This window comes from Panthera uncia (assembly GCF_023721935.1).
Source record: "Panthera uncia isolate 11264 chromosome B3 unlocalized genomic scaffold, Puncia_PCG_1.0 HiC_scaffold_1, whole genome shotgun sequence".
In the NCBI taxonomy this organism is placed as follows: Eukaryota; Metazoa; Chordata; class Mammalia; order Carnivora; family Felidae; genus Panthera; species Panthera uncia.
In genome coordinates this window covers 110,564,740-110,586,965 of record NW_026057582.1, presented here as the reverse complement: position 1 = coordinate 110,586,965, position 22,226 = coordinate 110,564,740, and the positions used below count along the sequence as shown (strand labels likewise).

Genomic DNA, 22,226 nt, shown 5'->3' with positions numbered 1-22,226 from the left:
TGATCTTCCCCAATCATAGCAGAAAGCTGGAAATTTATTCTCTGGAAAGGATAAAATAGAATATCTCTTTACTTGGAGTTCTCAGATACATTTGAGGACTGGGGTACATATTTGGAATAAGGAGATTTAATGAATGTTTACATACTGAATATTAAGATTCCACTCAGTTTCCGCATTTCACATATCCCCTTGACAAATCGTTCAAAAAGTCTTTGGGACTTTTGTACAACTCCTAGGAAAGACCAGAGGTATTGGTATCAGAGGCTCGCCCTACAAAATAGACTAGCCAGATAACCATACAAGGAAGACCAGTTTGGAAGCTCCACCAATGCACACTAGAACTTCCAAATAGTGCTTTTTCTCAGCCCTGTATTTTATCACTGCATTTGAAGAAACATCTTAATTTTTTTTTTTTTTACATTTATTTATTTTTGAGAGACAGAAACAGAGCACAAGTGGGGGAGGGGCAGAGAGAGAAGAAGACACAGAATCCGAAACAGGCTCCAGGCTCTGAGCTGTCAGCACAGAGCCCGATGCAAGGCTCAAAGTCACAAACTGCCAAATCATGACCTGAGCCGAAGTAGGACATTTAACCGACTGAGCCTCCCATGCACCCCTGAAGAAACATCTTATATTAAAGAAACTAAAACTAATGGATATAATACAACTTGGAAAAAATAAACTATGCAGGGGAAAGGGAACTTCAAGACAGACAAGTGAAACTAATCAGCAAACCTGTATAAATAAATATAACTGCATACATGGAACCAAACAAAGTGCATGAAAGACAAACATTCATTATTAAAAGAGCCTTTGAAAACTAAAAATATGATAACATAAAGAAAGAACTAGAATAGTTGGAAAGAAAGTTAAGGACATATCTCAGAAGGTTGAAGAAAAAGACAAAGAGATGGAAGACACAAGAAAAGGTAAGAAAATCGCTTTGGGCTGTAATCATCAAAACAATATGGTACTGGCTCAGGAACAGACACATAGCTCAGTGGAACAGATAGAGAACCCAGAAATGGACCCACAAATGTGTGGCCAACTAATCTTTGACAAAGCAAGAAAGAATATCCATTGGAAAAAAAGACAGTCTCTTGAGCAAATGGTGTTGAAAAAGCTGGACAGCAACATGGAGAAGAATGAACCTGGATCACTTTCATATCATACACACAAGAAAACTCAAAATTAGTGAAAGACCTAAACGTAAGACAGGGAGCCATCAAAACCCTAGAGGAGAAAACAGGCAACAACTTCTTTGACCTTGGCTGCAGCAACTTCTTACTTGACATGTTTCCAGAAGCAAGGGAAACAAAACAAAAATGAACTATTGGGACCTCCTTAACATAAAAAGCTTGTGCATAGTGAAGGAAATAATCAACAAAACTAAAAGGCAACCTATGGAATGAAAGAAAGTAGTTGCAAATGACATATCTGATAAAGGGTTAGTATCCAAAATATATAAAGAACATATATAAAACTCAACACTCAAAAAATGAATAATCCAGTTAAAAAATGGACAGGAGACATGAATAGACATTTTTCCAAAGAAGACATCCAGATGGCCAACAGACACATGAAAACATGCTCAGCATCACAGATCATCAGGAAATACAAACTAAAGCTATAAGGAGGTATCATCTCACACCTGCCAGAATGGCTAAAATCAACAAGATAAGAAATAGCAGGTGTTGGTGAGGATGTAGAGAAGGGGGAACCCTTTTACACTGTTGGTGGGAATGCAAACTGGTGCAGCACTCTGGAAAACAGTATGAGGTTCATCTAAAACTTAAAAATAGAACTACCCTATGATCCAGCAATTGCAGTACTAGGTATTTACCTAAAGGATACAAAAATACTGATTCAAAAGGATACATGCACCCTGATGTTTAAAGCAACATTATCTACAATAGCCAAATTATGATAAATAGCTTAAGTGTCCATTGATGATTAGATAAAGAAGATGTGGTATATATACACAATGGAATACTACGCAGCCATCAAAAAGAATGAAATCATGCCATTTGCAGCAATATGGATGGAGCTAGAGAGTACTGTGCTAAGTAAAATAAGTCAGAGAAAGACAAATACTGTATGATTTCATTCATATGTGAAATTTAAGAAACAAAACAAATGAACAACAGGGAGAAAAAAAAAGGGAGACAGACTAAGAAACAGACTCTTAATTATAGAGAACAAACCAGTGGTTACCAAAGGGAAGGTGGGTGAGGAATGGGCGAAATAGGTGATGGGATTAAGGAGTGCACTTGTTGTGATAAACACTGGGTGTTATATGGAAGTGTTGAATCACTGTATTGTACACCTGAAATGAATATTGCATTGTACGTTAACTGGACTTTAAATTAAAAAAAGAAAAGATAAGAACATAGAGCAGTTCAGAAGATCCAGTGACCCACATTAATAGGAAGTTCAGAAAGACTGAACAAAGAAAATAAAGAGGACCAATCATTAATAAAGTAATTTAAATAAGTTTCACAGAACTGAAGGACATGGGTTTCTAGATTGATAGCGCCCAATGATTGGCCAACATAATGGATGAAAACAGACCCGTACTAAAAGACATGTCATTGTAAAACAATAGGGACAAAAGGAATTTACATAATGATGATGATGATGAAAGTAGCTTTTCAAATGATGTTTGTACAAGTACTGAGGGAAACCATGCCAAATTAGAGCAGATTAGAAGGCTCTGGGAGAGATTTCTTAAAGAAATGGAGTACTTACTGTGTTTGAACATGTTGAAAAGAGATGTACACAGCTAGGAAAGCATTTCGAAGTGAATTGTATGTGGATAAGTGAGCAAATGTAAAGCAAAACATTAACTCTAGAGAAAAAAATAGGTTATGCAGGGAATTACATGCCTTAGTTGTGAATATTATTTGTGTAATAAAAAGTGGCTGTTACAAGAAAATATTATATATTGAGCTAACTCAAATTGCCATTTGATTCTGTTGGGGGCATACCTGTCTGTGGAGAGTGTAGAACAGGAGTGTTGGAACATGCTTAATCATTACTTGTGGTCACAAGGATGGCAGCAATATAAGTATGGTAAATGTTAAAAAGTTAAATCAATTCAAAAGGGTTGCCTCCAGGGATCAGAAAAGGAATGAGATGGCAGAAGGATGCTGTCCTTTGTAATAAGCCTTGTAGAACAACTTCTCTTTACAGTATATGGATGTGTAAGTTTAGTCATAGGCTTTAAAGAAAGGAACAAAAGAAAAAAGAATGTGGGTTTCAAAACCAGATAGACCTGTTTTTAACTTCCAGCTTCATCAGTACTCTGAGCCTCAGTTTGCTCATGGGTAAAAAGTAAGGATAATAATAGCTATTTATCATAGTAGTTGTGAAAATTAGGTATATCATAAAGGCATATCATGCTTGACTCCTGGTAGATGCTTATATTTATTTTGAATGAACATAAAAGGTAAAAAAAGAAAAAACAAAAAATGAATGCGCAAATAAGCTCTTGGGGTATGGGGTTAGGATACATGATGTATGGTCAGTAAATGTGCACTGTTATTATCCTACGTTTTTTTTTTTTAATTTATATGATAGGAGAAAGTATATAAGCAATAATAATGAGGCTTATATATAAGCAATAAGAATAAGGTAGTATAACAATCAATATAGTTATGATTTTCAACTTCATTACTCACTGGCTGTGTAGTCTTGGGAAAGTTACCTAATGTTTAAGCCTCCAGTTTTTCACTTATAAAATGGTTTTTGTAGTTTGAAAGTAAACTTGTTTTTATAATTAAATAAGGTAAGCCAGTGTAAGCACTTGTGCCTAGAGAAAAATAACAACTCAAATAAATGGTAGCATTTGTTAAATAATAGTATTGATAACTTCTACATATAAATCACATTAAAATATTTTTTATATAATGGTAAGTGGAAAGGTTTAAAATTGTATCTTCATCGGGGCACCTGGGTGACTCAGTCAGTTAAGCGTCTGACTTCAGCTCAGGTCATGATCTCACTGCTCATGGATTCAAGCCCCGCGTCTGTGCTGACAGCTCAGAGCCTGGATGGACCATGCTTTGGATTCTGTCTTCCTCTCTCTCTTGCCCCTCCCCTGCCCATGCTCTGTCTTTCTCTGTCTCAAAAAAAAAAAAAAAAAAAAATTGTGTCTTCATCATGATTACAGTGGTGTAAAAATAAATGGGCATACTTATGGATAAAGACTTGAAGGGAATTAACAAAAAAAAAAAAAACAAAAAAGGTAAACTGATACATTTTAGAGTGATGGGATACCAGTGAGTTTTTAAAAGGTATTTTCTTTGTTGTTGTTTGTGTGCTAAATCCAAGCTGGAAGGAGGACAAGAGTGAAAAGATACCAGTTTAGGAATCAGAAAACTTTAGTTAGAATTCTAGTTTTACTGCTTTGTAGCCATTTCATTTTCAGGAATTATTTAACATCTCTGGGTCTTATTATTTCCTGTATTCAAGATGAGGAAACTATCTCCCTTCCAGAAGTTTAAATGTGAAATTGAAGGTTAAATATGATTAAACTTAAGTGTGAAGGTTATATGAAGTCATACACATGAAAGGTTTATATGGGTTAAAGTGATGTAGATATTATCACTGCAACATACTAATTTCTTTCCATTTTTACCTTTATTTTTAAAAATAGACCTCAGAGAGCTAAGATGAGATTCTGGGCCAAAGGGAGACAAGGGGAGAAGAAGACTACCCGAGTGAAACCTGCCACCCAACCAGAGGTGTCAGCATTCTTTGCTGGCTCAGATATGATTCCAGCTCATCAGTTTCCAGATGGTAAAAACAGATAGAGGGTGGAGATTGTCTTTCTAATTTTCTACTCTTTCTGAGACTTCACTGTTCCTGTTGGTCAGATATTCTATGAGATAGGACCAGGATTGTTAAATCCTTCCTTAACTTTATAAAATTACATTGTACCTATAATAGAAGTTCCAAGGAAGTGTACAAAACGGTGAAGTAACAACTTCAAGAATGATGGCGATTCTTCGGTTAGCCTCAGTTTTCTACAGTGTAAAAATTTAACTGATATTCATTCACTTAACAAATTTGTGTTTTAGTAAAAATTAAGATAATAGCAGCTAATATTTGAGTGCTTACCATATGCAAGGCACTGTACTAAGGATGTTGTATGTATTAACTCAGTTGATCCTCACAATTTTTTGAGGTTGGTATAATTATTATTCCCAATTTATTGATGAGAAAGCTGAGGCACAGAGAAGTTATTTGCTGATACACATATTGTAGTTGGCAGAGCTGAGATTTGAATTTAGGTAGCCTAGCTCCAGGGGCTAAACCCCTGTGCTATATATTAAGTATGTACTATACTGTCAGTGTCTCGGACCTTATAAATGTAGCTGTTATTTTAACATTTTGGACATCAGTCACAACACACTTGGAAGTACCCAACAGTGAGTTCATCTGTTGAGAAAACTGGCCTTTCTAAATGCTAGAATTACTAACTTTCCAAGGATTCCAGTAATTCCAGCATTAGATGATTATGCCATTTCCCCCCAAGCCTTTGCTCAAGCACGTGTGAGAGTTTTTAATCATTACGTAAAAATGCCAGCTATCTTCAGCAATGATGGGCTATATACCAGAGATGAGTGTGTGGTAATGAGCGGATGAAATACCAGTGGGTAAGTGAAATATCAGGATTGAATAAAATAGAAAGTGGATCTAGGAAGAAAGTTATTATCTCTAAAGGAAAGATAGAGCAGACCCAGTTAAAAGAGTAGACAAAACTTCTCATATCTAGGGTAAGATAAAGGGACAAGGAGAAAAGATCATCAGGTTTCACATAGGAATGGATGAGCCCAAGCAGAGGCAGTTGTGCATCAGGAGAAAAAATGGTAGAGCTGTAGTTAGAGCCCTATTTTTGCATGTTGTGGCTTTGCTCCTATCAGTTAGCAACCTGATATGGATAAAACCAATAATAAATTAAATGAATACTACAAGTTCAGTTTGGAAATTTGGGAAATTCTTACCATTACATTACTAAGAGGATCTCTTTCCTATATCTTATCTGGTTTATAGTAATCATTCTAAATTTTTCATTTTTCACAGCTCTATTCTCAATGGCTAATTCTCAGGAAGGAAGCATAAGGCTCTTTAGTTGATGCATATATTATTAGCAGGCTTCACTGTGTGTTGCTCCTTAAGGATATGTATATAAAAATTAAAATTGTAGCTTTTTACTCATCTTTGGGTAGCAATTTATTAAGGTAGCCCTTGTTTTTAATACCAAAATAGTATTATAATTTCTACAGTAATCATTATTTTATTTAAGAAAGATACTGACTTTGCTAAATGAAATAATTAGATACTTATATGTTTAGGTTATATAATGGAATTAAAGTCAGTTGATACTAATTTGCACATACATATATCCTATATCTTTGTAATTTTTATTGTGGTGCCATATCTTAGATTGGGTTTGCCTTTCTGCTTGAAGTGGCATTTAGCATGTAGGAGGCTACTTTTTTCCTTCATTATCAGAATTAGCTTTTAGAAGGAATGAGGACATACTATTGGATAGGTGAGTATGTGTCAGGGAAACAAACTGAAATGTGAAGTGAGAAGGGGCCAACATTCTTATCAAGCCCCAGGTAGGGCTTTGGCAAACCCAGTATAGTTCTGGATTGTGATGGACTTACATGGAATCTAATTTCGCTGTTGTAAATAGTTATTAAGAAGATTTGTTGGGCCTTCCAATATTATATACAAATCTAATGCACTCCAGGAGATTTCTCAGAGAATTCTAGGAATCCTAGGATTCCTGAGAAATTTAGTTATTTGGGAGATATGTAAGACAGTCGTAAATACTAAAGAGACCGGGGAGAAATGAGCCAGTTTGACTTACCTGGCTCCCTAGACAGGTTGCCAGGCTAACACCAGATAATATAACTGGAACATTTATGGCTTTAGACCCTAGTAATGAAATAATAATAATTAACGAATTTCACTGGTTTGCTGGGCTCATATATAGCTGAATGTTCATTCAAACTAATATAGTAAAACTGTGACTGGGTTAACAGCATGTAATGTGCCAGGGTGATTACATCTTCTTTTTTTTTCTTTGGGACTGTGGTATCTGATTCCAGGCTTCAGTTCTACCAGACCCCTCTATCCAGGTTTTTGGTATCAGACCTTAGCCCCTTGGGAGACATGGTGACATTTCCTTTCGAAAAGTGATAATTTTAAAATACATTTTCTGTACAAATATGCAGTCTGGATTTATTGCTTAATTGCCTAACCTCAGACATTAATGTTACTTGGCTTTTCAGATACTTACATATGTTTCCTTCAGTGACTTACTAAAGGAAGTTAAACTTAGAAGAATATGGAGATTTCAATATTTTCACTAAAAATTTTTTTTGGATACTTATCTTGAATTGTAGAATTAGTTCAGTATCACTCGACACCTCCTTTGAGCCCAGACTTGCCTGGTAGTTGCCGGAAGGAGTTCAAAGAGAACAAAGAACCTTCTCCAAAGGCAAAGCGGAAGCGAAGTGTGAAGATCAGCAATGTGGCTTTGGAATCTGTGCACTGGCAAAATGACTCTGTCCAGATCATAGCAAGTGTCAGTGATTTAAAAAGTATGGATGAATTTCTTCTGAAAAAGGTACACTCTGCACGCTGAGTTAAGCCCCTGATTGGTTTTGACTATGGAATACGTGTATATATCAGAATATGGCCCTTATAGATCAAAGTTATATATGCTTCAGTAAGTTAGATGGTCTTTTCTTTATCAAAAGGTACAAATAATAGGATATACATTACTCAGACTGGGTGGACAGGATTTAAGGTTTTATGCTTTAATATTGACTTCCATTTTACTATAACTGTCCCATTATATTCCATTGTAAAGGTGAGACATGTCATTGCATACTTGGAGTTTTTTCTCAGGTGACAGAACAATAGAATAACACAGTGTTAGAAGGATCTTAGAAATCATCTAGTAGTAATAAAACATTTGCTTTCTAGTCATGATTTTACCTGGGACCCATAATATCAGGAGCTTGCACTTTCAGAACCATCAGGACCATCATTGTTGAAGAACCAATCAATATCACTATTGTGTTCACCTGTTTTTAATTAGTTGATTATATGCAAAAACTCTTTCTGTGGCCTCCAGATGAATGACCTAGATAATGAAGACAGCAAGAAAGACACATTAGTGGATGTTGTATTTAAAAAAGCCCTAAAAGAATTTCGGCAGAATATCTTCAGCTTTTATTCATCTGCCTTGGCGGTAAGTTGGACTGTGTTAGGAGATACTCAGTAGTTCAACATATGAAAATTTGGCAGTGCTGTAGAAGATCATACAGAAGCTGTGTTCAGTGAGAGATTTCTCAAATTCTTTGTTTTTGTTTTAGGAATAGGTAGGGAAAAGCATACCTATGGGTCTTAGATTAATACCTTCCTTCAATTTCCTTAAGTAGGTTTTTTTTCCCCTCTTAAGATATTGAATCTTCTTAAGATGATGAATTCAAATATTCTAGATGTGATTCTGTGGCTCTCTACTATTTTGACTTCTCATAATCCTTTTAGCTCTAGCTTTAGCTTTTAATTCTCACATGTGTGGAATTATATATTTTTCCCCAGTGGAATTAGAGCATTTATGTTTGCTGATTTATATATATCAGTTTATTTCACTTTCAGACTTACCTTATAATTTTATGTGATATTGGTTATGTTTTAGAAAATTTATTTTCATGCTAAAGTATATAATATAATTCTTTGATCTCTACAATCTATGAATTCTCACATTGTATAAATAATTGTGTTTAATCATTTTTCTTTGTTCAATCTGTAATTTATTGTGAAAAGAGAAACGAGAACTTTCTTGTGTACCCTCTACTTTTTCTTTCTCAATATAAGACTTTTTGATTTTTTAGAAACCTCAACCATGCAGTCTGAGAGAATAGGAATTTCAAGACCATAGTAAGAGTAGTAATCAGGCTATGGCAAATGACTAGGTTTGGGTGGAGACAACGTTGGCCGTATTTTTCTAATCCTGCTCAGCTACTTATTATGCTCATGTCTTTCTCTGCTTCATACCTGTATTTCCTAGATTAGGGACTCAGGGTTGTTGGGTGCTCCAGTACACTTAAATTACATAGGAAGAACCAAAATTATAAAGCAGAGCTTAATAGTGGTTTTCTAACCCTAGATCAAAAATGTTCAACTTACTTTGAGGAAGTGAAGGAGAAACAAATTCTAAATGTATTTAACACTTTTTGGTCATTTAAAGCCCCTTTCTTCTCATAAAGATTCCAGACCTTATTTAAATAAAAAAGTTAATTCCATGTAGATTTCTGTGCATGTAATACAGTGTTAGTCAGGGCATATCACTCTTTGGAAAAATAAAATAAAAGTTACCTAATGTATCATTAGACAAGGATTCAAGTATTCATTCTTTCAATTTTAGAGTGGAACTATCCAAACAAGGTTCATCTTTGAAGCAATGGGTAATTAAAAGGGATGCAAATAATCTTTATAACTAATTATAGTTTATTGGAAAGTTTCCAGGACTTTTTCAGATTGTTATATTGTTTAAATTGTTAGGTATTTGACTCAAATTTAATAGGTTTTATTTGGCAGACATTCCAAGTAGAAGAGTTTACAAATACCACATGAGTTCATGGGCATGCCCATTAGAAAGGATCCTAATCTTTATTCTAAGCACTACCTAATACAAGTTCAATCAACTTCTATATTTATAGAATTTCTTTATAAAACCTTAACATTTCTTCTCTTATTGCTTATTAGGTAGATGATGGGAAAAGCATACGGTATAAAGACCTCTACGCACTATTTGAACAGATTCTGGAAAAGACCATGAGACTTGAGCAGCGTGATTGGAGGGAATCTCCAGTCAGAGTTTGGGTTAACACTTTTAAAGTGTTTTTAGATGAATATATGAATGAATTCAAGACTCTGGATTGTATACCCACAAAGGTAAATATAATATGTTTTGATTTCTAAAAAGGATTCAGTTAAGAATTTTTAACAGTCTGTTTGACACAGTGTTTGAGAAGAACATTACAGGAAACATGTCAACTTAGCACTGCTTTAGATTCAGCAAACTTAATTCTGTCTTGTAAGTTTATCAAGCCATTTTATCTAAATCTTCTGCAATTAATATATTCTTTGCTTAGTTACAATATAATGTGTGTCTTCAAAATTATACCTTCTACTTTGATAGAGTTCACTGCATGAATTTCCTTTTGAAAAGTCGTGGTTAAAGATGTGATTCATTGTATCATTTGATGGCCTTTATGTAAGGAACCACAGATTATATTTCTTCTTAAATTAGGTTTTGAGAGGATGTGTGTTGCTAGAAATCTATATAACAGTTAATAGTAACATTTATTTATTGAATTCCAGGAATTGTACTAGGAGTTTGATATTTAATTCTTGTTTCAGTCCTATTAAATAACTATTATGAAATCCCTATTGCAGAAAAGATAGCAAGCTTAGACAAAGTTATCAGTGTTTCATTTTAGTACCCCAGCTGAAATAAATAGGTCTCTAATTATTAGATATCAGGAATATTATTAATCCTTTTTATTGATGGGGCCTTATTTTCAGTTATTCTAGTTTATATGTGTGTAGATTTATAAGCCATTTTAACTCATTTTTGAAGTAGTCAGGTATAAGTAATACCTTGAAAGTTCCTCTGTTCCAAGTCAAGGTTAACTTTATATTATGCAGAAGAAGATTTTTAGTAGGCTTATACTGCCTTTGTTTATAATTTTAAAGGTTAGGTTTAGATTGCTCTATACTGTAATTATCAGGAAATGTCATATATAAAAGAGCTTTCCATATCCCTTGTGATACCTTTTTATATTTAACTCTGAGATGGAGAGTTTTTTAGAGACAAAATATGGAAAGTACAATCTTAAACGTTAATAATCATTCAGTTAATGATTAAAATAAAATTATCATTTAAATTAATATGGAGTGGCTTCTGGACAGAACTAATGTTTAATAAGACAAGAATCCCTAAAGTGTCCTTTTATTCTGTTGTTTTTATGAGCACTGTGTTTTACTAAATTTATTTATTTTATTTTTTAATTTTTTTTTTTTAACGTTTATTTATTTTTGAGACAGAGAGAGACAGAGCATGAACGGGGGAGGGGCAGAGAGAGAGGGAGACACAGAATCGGAAACAGGCTCCAGGCTCTGAGCCATCAGCCCAGAGCCTGACGCGGGGCTCGAACTCACGGACCGCGAGATCGTGACCTGAGCCGAAGTCGGACGCTTAACCGACTGAGCCACCCAGGCGCCCCTGTGTTTTACTAAATTTAAAAGTTTTCTCACATTTGCTTACTAGCACTGCACACTTTGTCTTGAAGAACAAAGAGCTGCTTGCTCTATTACCTGTGAGCAAAAATCTCAGCATTTGCACAGAAGCAAGAAAGTATGTTTGTCTTTGTTGATATTACAGTTTCTGTATTTCTCTCCCATCAGGTGCCAAAAACAGAAAGAAAGAAAAGAAGGAAAAAAGAAACTGATTTAGTAAGTTATAATCTGTTTCTTATGTTAGCAAGAAATAATTTTTAGTAGTCTGAAGTATATTTTACAGTATTTCTGTGGATATATGTAAGGAATGTTTATCAGTTGCCTAAGGGGTTATCATTTATGTCTTTACAAAAATTTACAATGGCAAATGTGTCTTGAATTCTGTGACTTGCTATTGGTGGTGGTTTCCTAAAATGGCAGAAAAGTGAAAATGTTTACTCATGAAAGGTACAAATACCTCTTCTCAGACACAGGAGCTGTTTAACTTCCCCTCATTTCTAAAAAAACAAAAACAAAAACGAACAACTGAGGACTCTTAAGGGTTTTACAAATATAACTACTTCCAATTCAAAAGACATTCTCAAAGTAATTTCAGCATATTTTGCCATTGCTCATGTTCTTAATTTGTATAATGTATCTCTTATTAACTGTAGCTATCATACTGTACATTACATCCTCCTGATTTAATTATTTTGTAACTTTAAGTTTAAATAAATAATAAATTATTTTATAACTGAAAGTTTGTACAGCCTTCCCTGCCATATATTTTAGTAACAGGCAGTGTTGCCAGTCATCATCAATGATACTCTTGGTCTAGTTCTGTTTGCCAGCATAATCTCTAAAATTTTTAACTAGTTTTTATATTTGAGAAATTCATAACGTAATTTAAAATGATATTCATTATAAAGGAAACTTCTTTCCCGGTCCTTTTTCCTTAGGGGCACCTGGGTGGCTCAGTTAATCCTCTGACTCTTGATAGCAGCTCAGGTCATGATCTCTCAGTTGTTGGATTGAGCCCCATGCTGAGTAGAGCCTGCCTGGGATTCTCTGTCTCCCTTGTGCTCTGCCTGTCCTCCGCTGGAAGTCTCTCTCAAAATCAGTCAGTCAATCAATTAATAGACATAAAAAATTAAATGTATATATTATTCCCCTTCCTTTTTTAGGATATTCTGACTGGAATTATCTTTTTACTTTATTTATAGTTGATTTGTTTATTATGGAAATACAAATTCACCAGATTTTAAAAAATGGTTTAAATGTTTTTATTTACTTTTGAGAGAGAGAGAGACAGAGCATGAGCAGGGGAGGGGCAGATAGAGAAGGCAACACAGAATCTGAAGCAGGCTCCAGGCTCTGAGCTGTCAGCACAGAGCCCCATGTGGAGCTCAAACTCATGAATCATGAGCTCATGACCTGAGCCAAAGTCAGAAGCTTAACTGACCGAGCCACCCAGGCACCCCTCACCAGTTATTTTATGTTTGAGGTTTTTATCTTTCTTAGACAAATAATTATATAATTATTACAAATAATTTTTCACTTTTCCCTTGCCTTTTGCTCATACATTTATTGTTTCATTTGTTTCCTATAAAAATTTTTAATCATCTGGGATTTATTTTAGTCTTGAATAAGGTAGGGATCAAAGTCTGATTTATTTTTAAAAGCATGTCAATTCTCTGAACTGTATTCAATGATGCATTTCTTTTGCAATGATTTGAAATATCACTTTTGTAATATACTTCATTCCAAATGTATTTGGGTTTAATTTTGAACTTTCTCTTTTTATTCATTGATCTGTTTATACACATATCAAATTTTTTAAATTACTTTTTATGTTATCAAATATATGTACATGTATACCCCCCTATACACATGATATACAAGACTCTAAAGTCTTGAAGGCTTTTCTCTTACTTTGACTAAGTTTTTATTTTAATTCCAGTACATTAACACACAGTGTTACATTAGTTTCAGGTGTACAACGTAGCGATTCAACACTTAACATACAATAGCCAGTGCTCATCACAAGTATACTTAACCCCATCCCCAATTTAATCCAGTTACCACCCTTTCCCCATCCAGTAACCATCAGTTTTGTTCTCTATAGTTAAGAGTCTATTTCTTGGTTTGCCTCTCTATTTTTTTCTTCTGTGTTCATTTGTTTTTAAATTCCACATATGAATGAAATCATATGGTAGTCGTCTTTCTCTGACTGACTTATTTTACTTGGCATAATACTCTCTAGCTCCATCCATATCATTGCAAGTGGCAATATTTCATTCATTTTTGTGACTAAATAATACCTATTGAATATATACATGCCACAGCTTGTTTATCCATTCATAAATTGATGGATATTTGGGCTCTTTCCCTAATTTGGCTATTGGTTGATAATGCTGCTATAGACATTGGGGTGCACGTATCCCTTTCGATTAGTATTTTTGTGTTCTTTGGGTAAATACCTAGTAGTGTAATTGCTGGATCATAGAGCAGCTCTATTTTTTTTTTTAATTTTTAAACATTTATTTATTTTTGAGAGAGAGAGAGAGAGAGAGAAAGGGGAGAGGGAGGGAAAGAGAGAGGGAGACAGAGGATGGATCCAAAGCAGGCCCCATGCTGCAAGCGCAGATCTCACACGGTGTGAGATCATGACCTAAGCCGAAATCAAGAGCCAGCTTCCCAACTGACTAAGCCACCCAGGCACCCTGGGCAGTTATATTTTTAACTTTCTGAGGAAGCTCCATACTGTTTTCTAGAGTAGCTGCACCAGTTTTTCATTCCCACCAACAGTGTAAAAAAGGATTCCCTTTCTTTACATCCTTCACCAACTCCTGTTGTTTCCTGTGGTGTTGTTAATTTTAGCCATTTTGACAGGTGTGAGGTGATACCTCACTGTAGTTTTGATTTATACTTCACTGACGATGAGTGATGGTCATCTTTCCATGTGTCTGTCTGTTAGCCATCTGTATGTCCTCTGGAAAAATGTGTTTATTTCTTCTAATTTTTTAACTCAATTATTTGTTTTTTGGGTGTTTAGCTTTGTAAGTTCTTTATATATTTTGGATACTAATCTTTTATCAGATATGTTATTTGCCAATATCTCTTCTCATTCCTTAGGTTACCTTTTAGTTTTGTTGATTGTTTACTGTGCAGAAGCTTTGTATTTCAATGTAATCCCAGTAGTTTATTTTTGCTTTTGTTTCACTTCAGGAGACATCTAGAAAAATGTTGCTATGGCTGATGTCAGAGACCTTACTGCCCTTGTTCTCTTCTAGGACTTTTATGATTTTAGATTTCACATTTAGACTTTGATCCATTTTGAGTTTGTTTTTAGTGATGTGTGGTGTAAGAAAGTGGTCGAGTTTCATTCTTTTGCATATAGCTGTCCAGTTTTCCCAACATTATTTGTTGAAGAGACTTCCCTTTTCTCATTGGATATTCTTTCCTACTTTGTCAGAAATTAATTTACCATATATTTGTGGGTCTATTTCTGGATTTTCTGTTCTGTTCCATTGATCTGTGTGTCTCTTTTTGTGCTTGTACCATACTGTTTTGATTATTACAGCTTGGTAATATAACTTGAAGTCTGAAAGAGTGGTGCCTCCAGATTTGCTTTTCTTTTTCAAGATTACTTTGGCTATTTGGGGTCTTTTGTGGTTCCATACAAATTTAGGATTGTATATTCTACCTCTGAAAAATGCTGTTGGTATTTTGATAAGGATTGCATTAAATGTGTAGTAGATTGCTTTGGGTAGTACACACATTTTAACAATATTTGTGCTTGTAATCTATTTCTTTGTGTCATCTTCTATTCCATTTCTTTCATTGGTGTTTTATAGTTTTTGGAGTATGGGGTCTTTCATGTTGTTAGTTAGGTGTCTTACTATTTTTGGTGCAATTGTAAATGGGATTGCTTTCTTAATTTCTCTTTTTGCTGCTTCATTACTGGTGTATAGAAATGCAACAGATTTCTGTACATTGATTTGTGTCCTGCAACTTCATTGAATTTATTTGTCAGTTCTAGCAGTTTTTTGGTGGAGTCTTTAAGGTTTTTCCATACATAATATCATGTGTCTGTGAACAGTGAATGTTTTCCTTCTTCCTTACCAATTTAGATACCATTTATATCTTTTTGTTGTCTGAATGCTATGGCTAGGACTTGTAGTACTATGTTGAATAAAAGTGGTTAGAATGGACATCCTTGTCTTGTTCCTGATCTTAGGGGGAAAAACTAAATATGATGCTAGCTATGGGTTTTTCATATGTGGCCTTTATTTATTATGTTGAGGTATGTACCCTCTAAATCTACTTTGTTGAGGGTCTATCTCATGAGTGGATGTTGTACTTGTCAAATGCTTTTTCTGCATCTATAGACATGATCATGTGGTTTTTTTCCTTTCTCTCATTGATGGGATGTATCACATTGATGGATTTGTGAATATTGAACCATCTTTTCAACCCAGGAACAAATCCCACTTGATTGTGATGGGTGATTTTTTTTAATGTATTGTTGGATTTGGTTTGCCTGTACTTTGTTGAGGATTTTTGCATTTATGTTTATTAGAGAATGCTGGCCTCATAGAATGAATTGGGAGGTTTTCTTCCCTTTTCTATTTTTTGGAATAGTTTGGGAAGAATAGGTATGAACTCTTATTTAAATGTTTGGTAGAGTTCACCTGTGAAGCCATCTGGTCCTAGACTTTGTTTGTTGGGAATTTTTTCATTACTGATTCAATTTCTTTGCTAGTAATCAGTCTGTTCAAATTTTCTATTTCTTCCTATTTCATTTTTGTTAGGTGATATGTTTCTAGGAATTTATCCATTTTTTTCTAGGTTGTCCAATTTGTTGGCATATAATTTTTCATAATATTCTCTGTGTATATCTGTGGTGTCAGTTGTTTTTTCTCCTGTCTCATTTGTGATTTTATTTGAGTCCTTTCTCTCTCTCTCTCTTTTTTTCTTAATAAGTCTGGCTAGAGGCTTATCAATTTTCTTGATTTTTTTTTGGAGAACCAGCTCCTGGTTTCATTCATCTGTTCTATTAATTTCTTCTTTTATTTTCTGGGTGACTGATTTGTTGTTTAGTAGCATGTTATTTAACCTCCACATATTTGGTCTTTCCAGAGTTTTTCTTGTGGTTGACTTCTAGTTTCATAGCGTTGTGGTCAGAAAAGATGCATGGTATGACTTTGATATTTTGGATTTGTTCAGGCTGATTTTGTGGGCTAATATGTGATCTATTCCAGAGAATTTTCCATGTGTGCTTGAAAAGAGTGTGTTTTTCAGCTGATTTAAGATGAAATATTCTGACTATATCTGTGAAATCCATCTGTTCCAGTGTATCGTTCCAAGCCATTGTTTCCTTCTTGATTTTGTGTAGATGATTTGTCCATTGATGCAGGATGCATTGTTAGCAAAATTGGCATTGGGCCACTAGTTTTATGATGGAGCCATGAAATGGCTGCAATGGCTGGGGACATGAGGCCTGGTGTGGCAGTGCACTGTGGCTGGTGTGGTTGGGCCTGATGCTGGATGGTGGCTGGGGGTGCATGGCTGAATGCTGCTGTTGGGTGCAGTGTATGGTAGCAGCAGCACACCTGGTGGGTGGGTGGGGAGCATGCAGCTTTATCGAAATGTGCCCTGAGCCCTGGGCCAAGGCTGCAAGTGTCTGGGTGTACAGCTCCTCATCCTGTAGGTGGCTCTGTGTTTGTGCTGGGGGCCAGGGGAGAAAAATGGTGACTGCCAGCTCCCTTGTTTTCATAGAAGTCCCCCACCTCACTCCAAAATCAGCTTTAATTTATCTAGCTCCCATTTGCCCCCCAGTATTGTGTAAACTGCTATTTTTATGTCCTCTCTGTGCAGGTTACTATCTCTTTAAGGGATAGTATCTCAGCTATCAGTTGCCCTCCCAGCTCACCCCTTGCTGAGTCAGCTGACTTTTTTTTTTTTTAATTTACATCCAAGTTAATTAGCATATAGTACAACAATGATTTCAGGAGTAGATTCCTTAATGCCCCTTCCCCATTTAACCCATTCCCCCTCCCACAACCCCTCCACTAACCCTCTGTTTGTTCTCCATATTTAAGAGTCTCTTCTGTTTTGTCCCTCTCCCTGTTTTTATATTAGTTTTCCTTCCCTTCCCTTATGTTCATCTGTTTTGTACCTTAAAGTCCTCATATGAGTAAAGTCATATGGTATTTGTCTTTCTCTAATTTCGCTTAGCGTAATACCCTCTAGTTCCATCCACATAGTTGCAAATGGCAAGATTTCATTCCTTTTGATTGCCGACTCCATTGTGTGTGTGTGTACACACACACACACACAACATCTTCTTTGTCCATTCATCTATCCATGGACATTTGGGCTCTTTCCATACGTTGGCTATTGTTGATAGTGCTGCTATAAACATGGGGGTGCATGTGTCCCTTCGGAACAGCACATCTGTATCCCTTGGATAAATGCCTAGTAGTGCAATTGCTGGGTCATAGGTTCTTTTTTTTTTTTTTTTTTTTTAACGTTTATTTATTTTTGAGACCGAGAGAAACAGAGCATGAATGGGGGAGGGTCAGAGAGAGGGAGACACAGAATCTGAAACAGGCTCCAGGCTCTGAGCTGTCAGCACAGAGCCTGACGCGGGCTCGAACTCACGGACCGTGAGATCATGACCCGAGCCGAAGTCAGCCGCTCAACCGACTGAGCCACCCAGGCGCCCTCTATTTTTTTTCTTTAACATTTATTTTTGAGAAACAGAGTATGAGTGGGAGAGAGTGGGGCAGAGAGAGAGGGAGACACAGAATTCGAAGCAGGCTGCAGGCTCCGAGCTGTCAGCACAGAGCCGGACGCAGGGCTCAAACTCATAAACTGCGAGATCATGACCTTAGCCGAAGTTGGACGCTCAACTGACTGAGCCACCCAGGTGCCCCAGTTCTAATTTTAATTAAAACATTTTTGTTCAATGTTTATTTATTATTGAGAGACAGACAGCGCATGAGCACGGCGGGGGGGGGGGGGGGCTCAGAGAGAGGGGGAGACACAGAATCCGAAGCAAGCTCCAGGCTCTGAGCTGCCAGCACAGAGCGTGACATGGGGGTCGAATACATAAACCGTGAGATCATGACCTGAGCCAAAGCCGGACGCTTAACCAACTGAACCACCCAGGCGCCCCTATTTTTAATTTTTTGAGGAACCTCCATACTGTTTTCCAGAGTAGCTGCAATCACTTTGGATTCCCACCATCATTTGAGTCAGGTGACTTTTAAAGATCCAGGCTGATGGGGTGCCTGGGTGGTTCAGTCGTTTGAGTGCCTGACTTCACCTCAGGTCATGGTCTCATGATTCGTGGGTTCGAGCCCCACATCAGGCTCTGTGCTGACAGCTCAGAGCCTGAAGCCTGCTTTGGATTCTGTGTCTCCCTGTCTCTCTGCTCCTCCCCCACTCACATTCTGTCTATCTCTATCTTTCTCTCTCTCAAAATAATAAATAAGCATTAAAAAAAAAAAAAAAAACAAAACAAAAACCACTCCAGGCTGCAAGTCCCACTGGTTTTCCAAACTCACTGAATTCAACTCCTCCTGGGTTTTAAAACCAAATGTTATGGGGATTATTCTTCACCATGTGAGCTGCCTTGGTGTGAGGGCCCATTTCTTTGCCCTCTCTGCACGGGTAGCTCTTTCCCTACTGCAGGCAGCCTCCCTCCACTTTTCTGACTTTCCTAACCTTTCAGATGCAGTTTCTTCTGTGTATCTTGTTGTGGAGTTTGTTCTGCTTGTCTTCAGTTCACTCTCTGTTTATTGACCTGAATGTGGGTGATAACGTAGATGTAAATGTGGGACAGGATGAGCTCAGAGCCTTCCTACTCCACCATCTTCCCAAACTTTTTGTTTGTTTGTTTTTTAAAATTTTTATTTATTTATTTTTAGTTTTCAAATTTGTTTTTGAGAGAGAGAGAGAGTGTGGGGTGGGGGGCGGGGGGCCAGAGAGAGAGACACACACAGAATCCAAAGCAGGCTCCAGGCTCTGAGCTGTCAGCACAGAGCCCAACATGGGGCTCAAACTTGTGAAACGTGAGATCATGACCTGAGCTGAAGTCTGATGCTTAACCGACTGAGTCACCCAGGTGCCCCTGTTATAGACTTCATGCAGAGTAACCATCTTTGGTTAACATATTATTTCTTGAGATGGAATAAATATAGTTACTAACATACAAGCTTTCTGAATTAAACTACGATTCAGTTGTGCTTCCCTGAATTTTAGCAATTAGATTTTGAATGATTATAGAACATTCCTTCTTTTTGTTTAATATTTACAGATACCCATTTATTTATTTTATTATTTGCTTTTATTTTTTAATTTACATCCTAGTTAGTTAGCATATAGTGCAACAATGATTTCAGGAATAGATTCCTTAATAACCTTACCAATTTAGCCCATCCCCCCTCCCACAATCCCTCCACCAACCCTCTGTTTGTTCTGTATATTTAAGAGTCTCTTATGTTTTGTCCCCCTACCTGTTTTTATATTATTTTTCCTTCCCATCCCTGTGTTCATCTATTCTGTGTCTTAAAGTCCTCATGTGAGTGAAGTCATACGATGTTTGTCTTTCTCTGACTAATTTCACTTAGCATAATACCCTCTAGTTCCATCCACGTAGTTGCAAATGGCAAGATTTCATTCTTTTTGATTGCCAAGTAATACTCCATTATATATATGTATATGTGTGTATACATATACATATACATATATATGTGTGTGTGTGTATCTACACACACCCCCCACATTGTAAAAAAAATTTTTTTTAATGTTTGTTTATTTTTGAGAGAGAGAGTGAGCAGTGGAGGGGCAGAGGGAGATGGAGACAGAATCTGAAGCAGGCTCCAGGCTCTGAGCTGTCAGCACAGAATCCAATGTGGGGCTCGAACCCATGAACTGTGATATCATAACCTGAGCTGAAGTCAGACGTTCAAAAGACTGAGCCACCACATCTCCTCTTTCCATTCATCTATCAATGGACATTTGGGCTCTTTCCATACTTTGGCTATTGTTGATAGTGCTGCTATAAACATTGCAGTGCATGTGCCTCTTCGAAACAGCATACCTGTATCCCTTAGATAAGTACCTAGTAGTGCAATTGCTGGGTCATAGGGTAGTTCTATTTTTAATTTTTTGAGGAACCTCCATACTGTTTTCCAGAGTGGCTGCACCGGTTTGCATTCCCACCAGCAATGCAAAAGAGATCCTCTTTCCCCGCATCCTCACCAACATCTTTTGTTGCCTGAGTTGTTAATGTTAGCCATTCTGACAGGTGTGAGGTCATATCTCACTGTGGTTTTGATCTGTATTTCCCTGATGAGTGATGTTGAGCATTTTTTCATGTGTTGGTGGGCCATCTGAATGTCTTCTTTGGAGAAGTGTCTATTCCTGTCTTTTGCCCATTTCTTCACTTGATTGTTTATTTTTGAGGTGCTGAGTTTGATAAATTCTCTGTAGATTTTGGATACTAAATCCTTTATCTGCTATGCTGTTTGCAAATATCTGCAACCATTCCATTGGTTGCCTTTTAGTTTTGCTGATTGTTTTCTTCGCTGTGCAGAAGCTCCTTTATTTTGATGAGGTCTCAGTAGTTCATTTTTGCTTTTGTTTCCCTTGCCTCTGGAGATGTGTTGAGTAAGAAGTTGCTGCGGCCAAGGTCAAAGAGGTTTTTGCCTGCTTTCTCCTTGAGGATTTTGATGGCTTCCTGTCTTATATTGAGGTCTTTCATCCAATTTGAATTTATTTTTGTGTATGGTGTAAGAAAGTGGTCCAGGTTCATTCTTCTGCATGTTGCTGTCCAGTTTTCCCAGCACCACTTGCTGGGAGACTGTCTTGGTTCCATTGGATATTCTTTCCTGCTTTGTCGGAGATTAGTTGGCCATACATTTGTGAGTCCATTTCTGGGTTCTCTATTCTGTTCCATTGATCTGAGTGTCTGTTTTTGTGCCAGTCCCATACTGTCTTGATGATTACAGCTTTGTAATACAGCTTGAAGTCTGGGTGGGATACCTCCTGCTTTCGTTTTCTTTTTCAAGATTGCTTTGGCTATTCGGGGTCTTTTGTGGTTCCATACAAATGTTAGGCTTGTTTGTTCTAGCTCTGTGAAGAATGCTGGTGTTATTTTGATAGGTATTGCATTGAATATGTAGATTACTTTGGGTGGTATTGACATTTTAACACTATTTGTTCTTCCTATCCAAGAGCATGGAATCTTTTTCCATTTTTTTTTTATGTCTTCTTCAATTTTTTTCATAAGCTTTCTGTAGTTTTCAGTGTATAGATTTTTCACCTCTTTAGATAGATTTATTCTTAGGTATTTTATGGTTTTTGGTCCAATTGTAAATGGGATCGATTGGCGTATAGGAAGGCAACTGATTTCTGTGCATTGATTTTATATCCTGCAACTTTGCTGAACTCATGGATCAGTTCTCACAGTTTTTTGGTGGAATCTTTTGGGTTTTCCACATAGAGTATCATGTCATCTGTGAAGAGTGAAAGTTTGACTTACTCCTGGCCAATTTGGATGCCTTTTATTTCTTTGTGTTGTCTGATTGCTGAGGCTAGGACTTCCAATACTATGTTGAATAACAGTGGTGAGAGTGGACATCCCTGTCTTGTTCCTGACCTTAGGGGGAAAGCTCTCAGTTTTTCCCAATTGAGGATGATGTTAGTGTTGAGTCTTTCATATATGGCTTTTTTGATCTTCAGGTATGATCCTTCTGTCCCTACTTTATTGAGGATTTTTATCAAGAAAGGATGCTGTATTTTGTCAAATGCTTTCTCTGCATCTATTGAGAGGATCATGTGGTTCTTGTCCGTCTGTTCTTTCTTTCTTTCTTTCTTTCTTTCTTTCTTTCTTTCTTTCTTTC

At 36.5% G+C, this 22,226-nt stretch overlaps 1 protein-coding gene across 6 annotated transcripts in view; it reads left to right on the top strand.

Annotated features, from left to right (window-relative positions):
- Nucleotides 1–22,226, top strand: part of MYO9A (myosin IXA) — a 283,325-nt gene that overhangs the window by 192,980 nt on the left and 68,119 nt on the right. For all 6 annotated transcript variants that reach the window (XM_049611861.1, XM_049611862.1, XM_049611863.1 and 3 more), the window contains 5 exons: nt 4,658–4,800; nt 7,422–7,645; nt 8,159–8,275; nt 9,796–9,984; nt 11,500–11,547. In XM_049611861.1, coding sequence (XP_049467818.1) covers nt 4,658–4,800; nt 7,422–7,645; nt 8,159–8,275; nt 9,796–9,984; nt 11,500–11,547 — 721 coding nt within the window. The remainder of the gene's footprint in view (nt 1–4,657; nt 4,801–7,421; nt 7,646–8,158; nt 8,276–9,795; nt 9,985–11,499; nt 11,548–22,226) is intronic.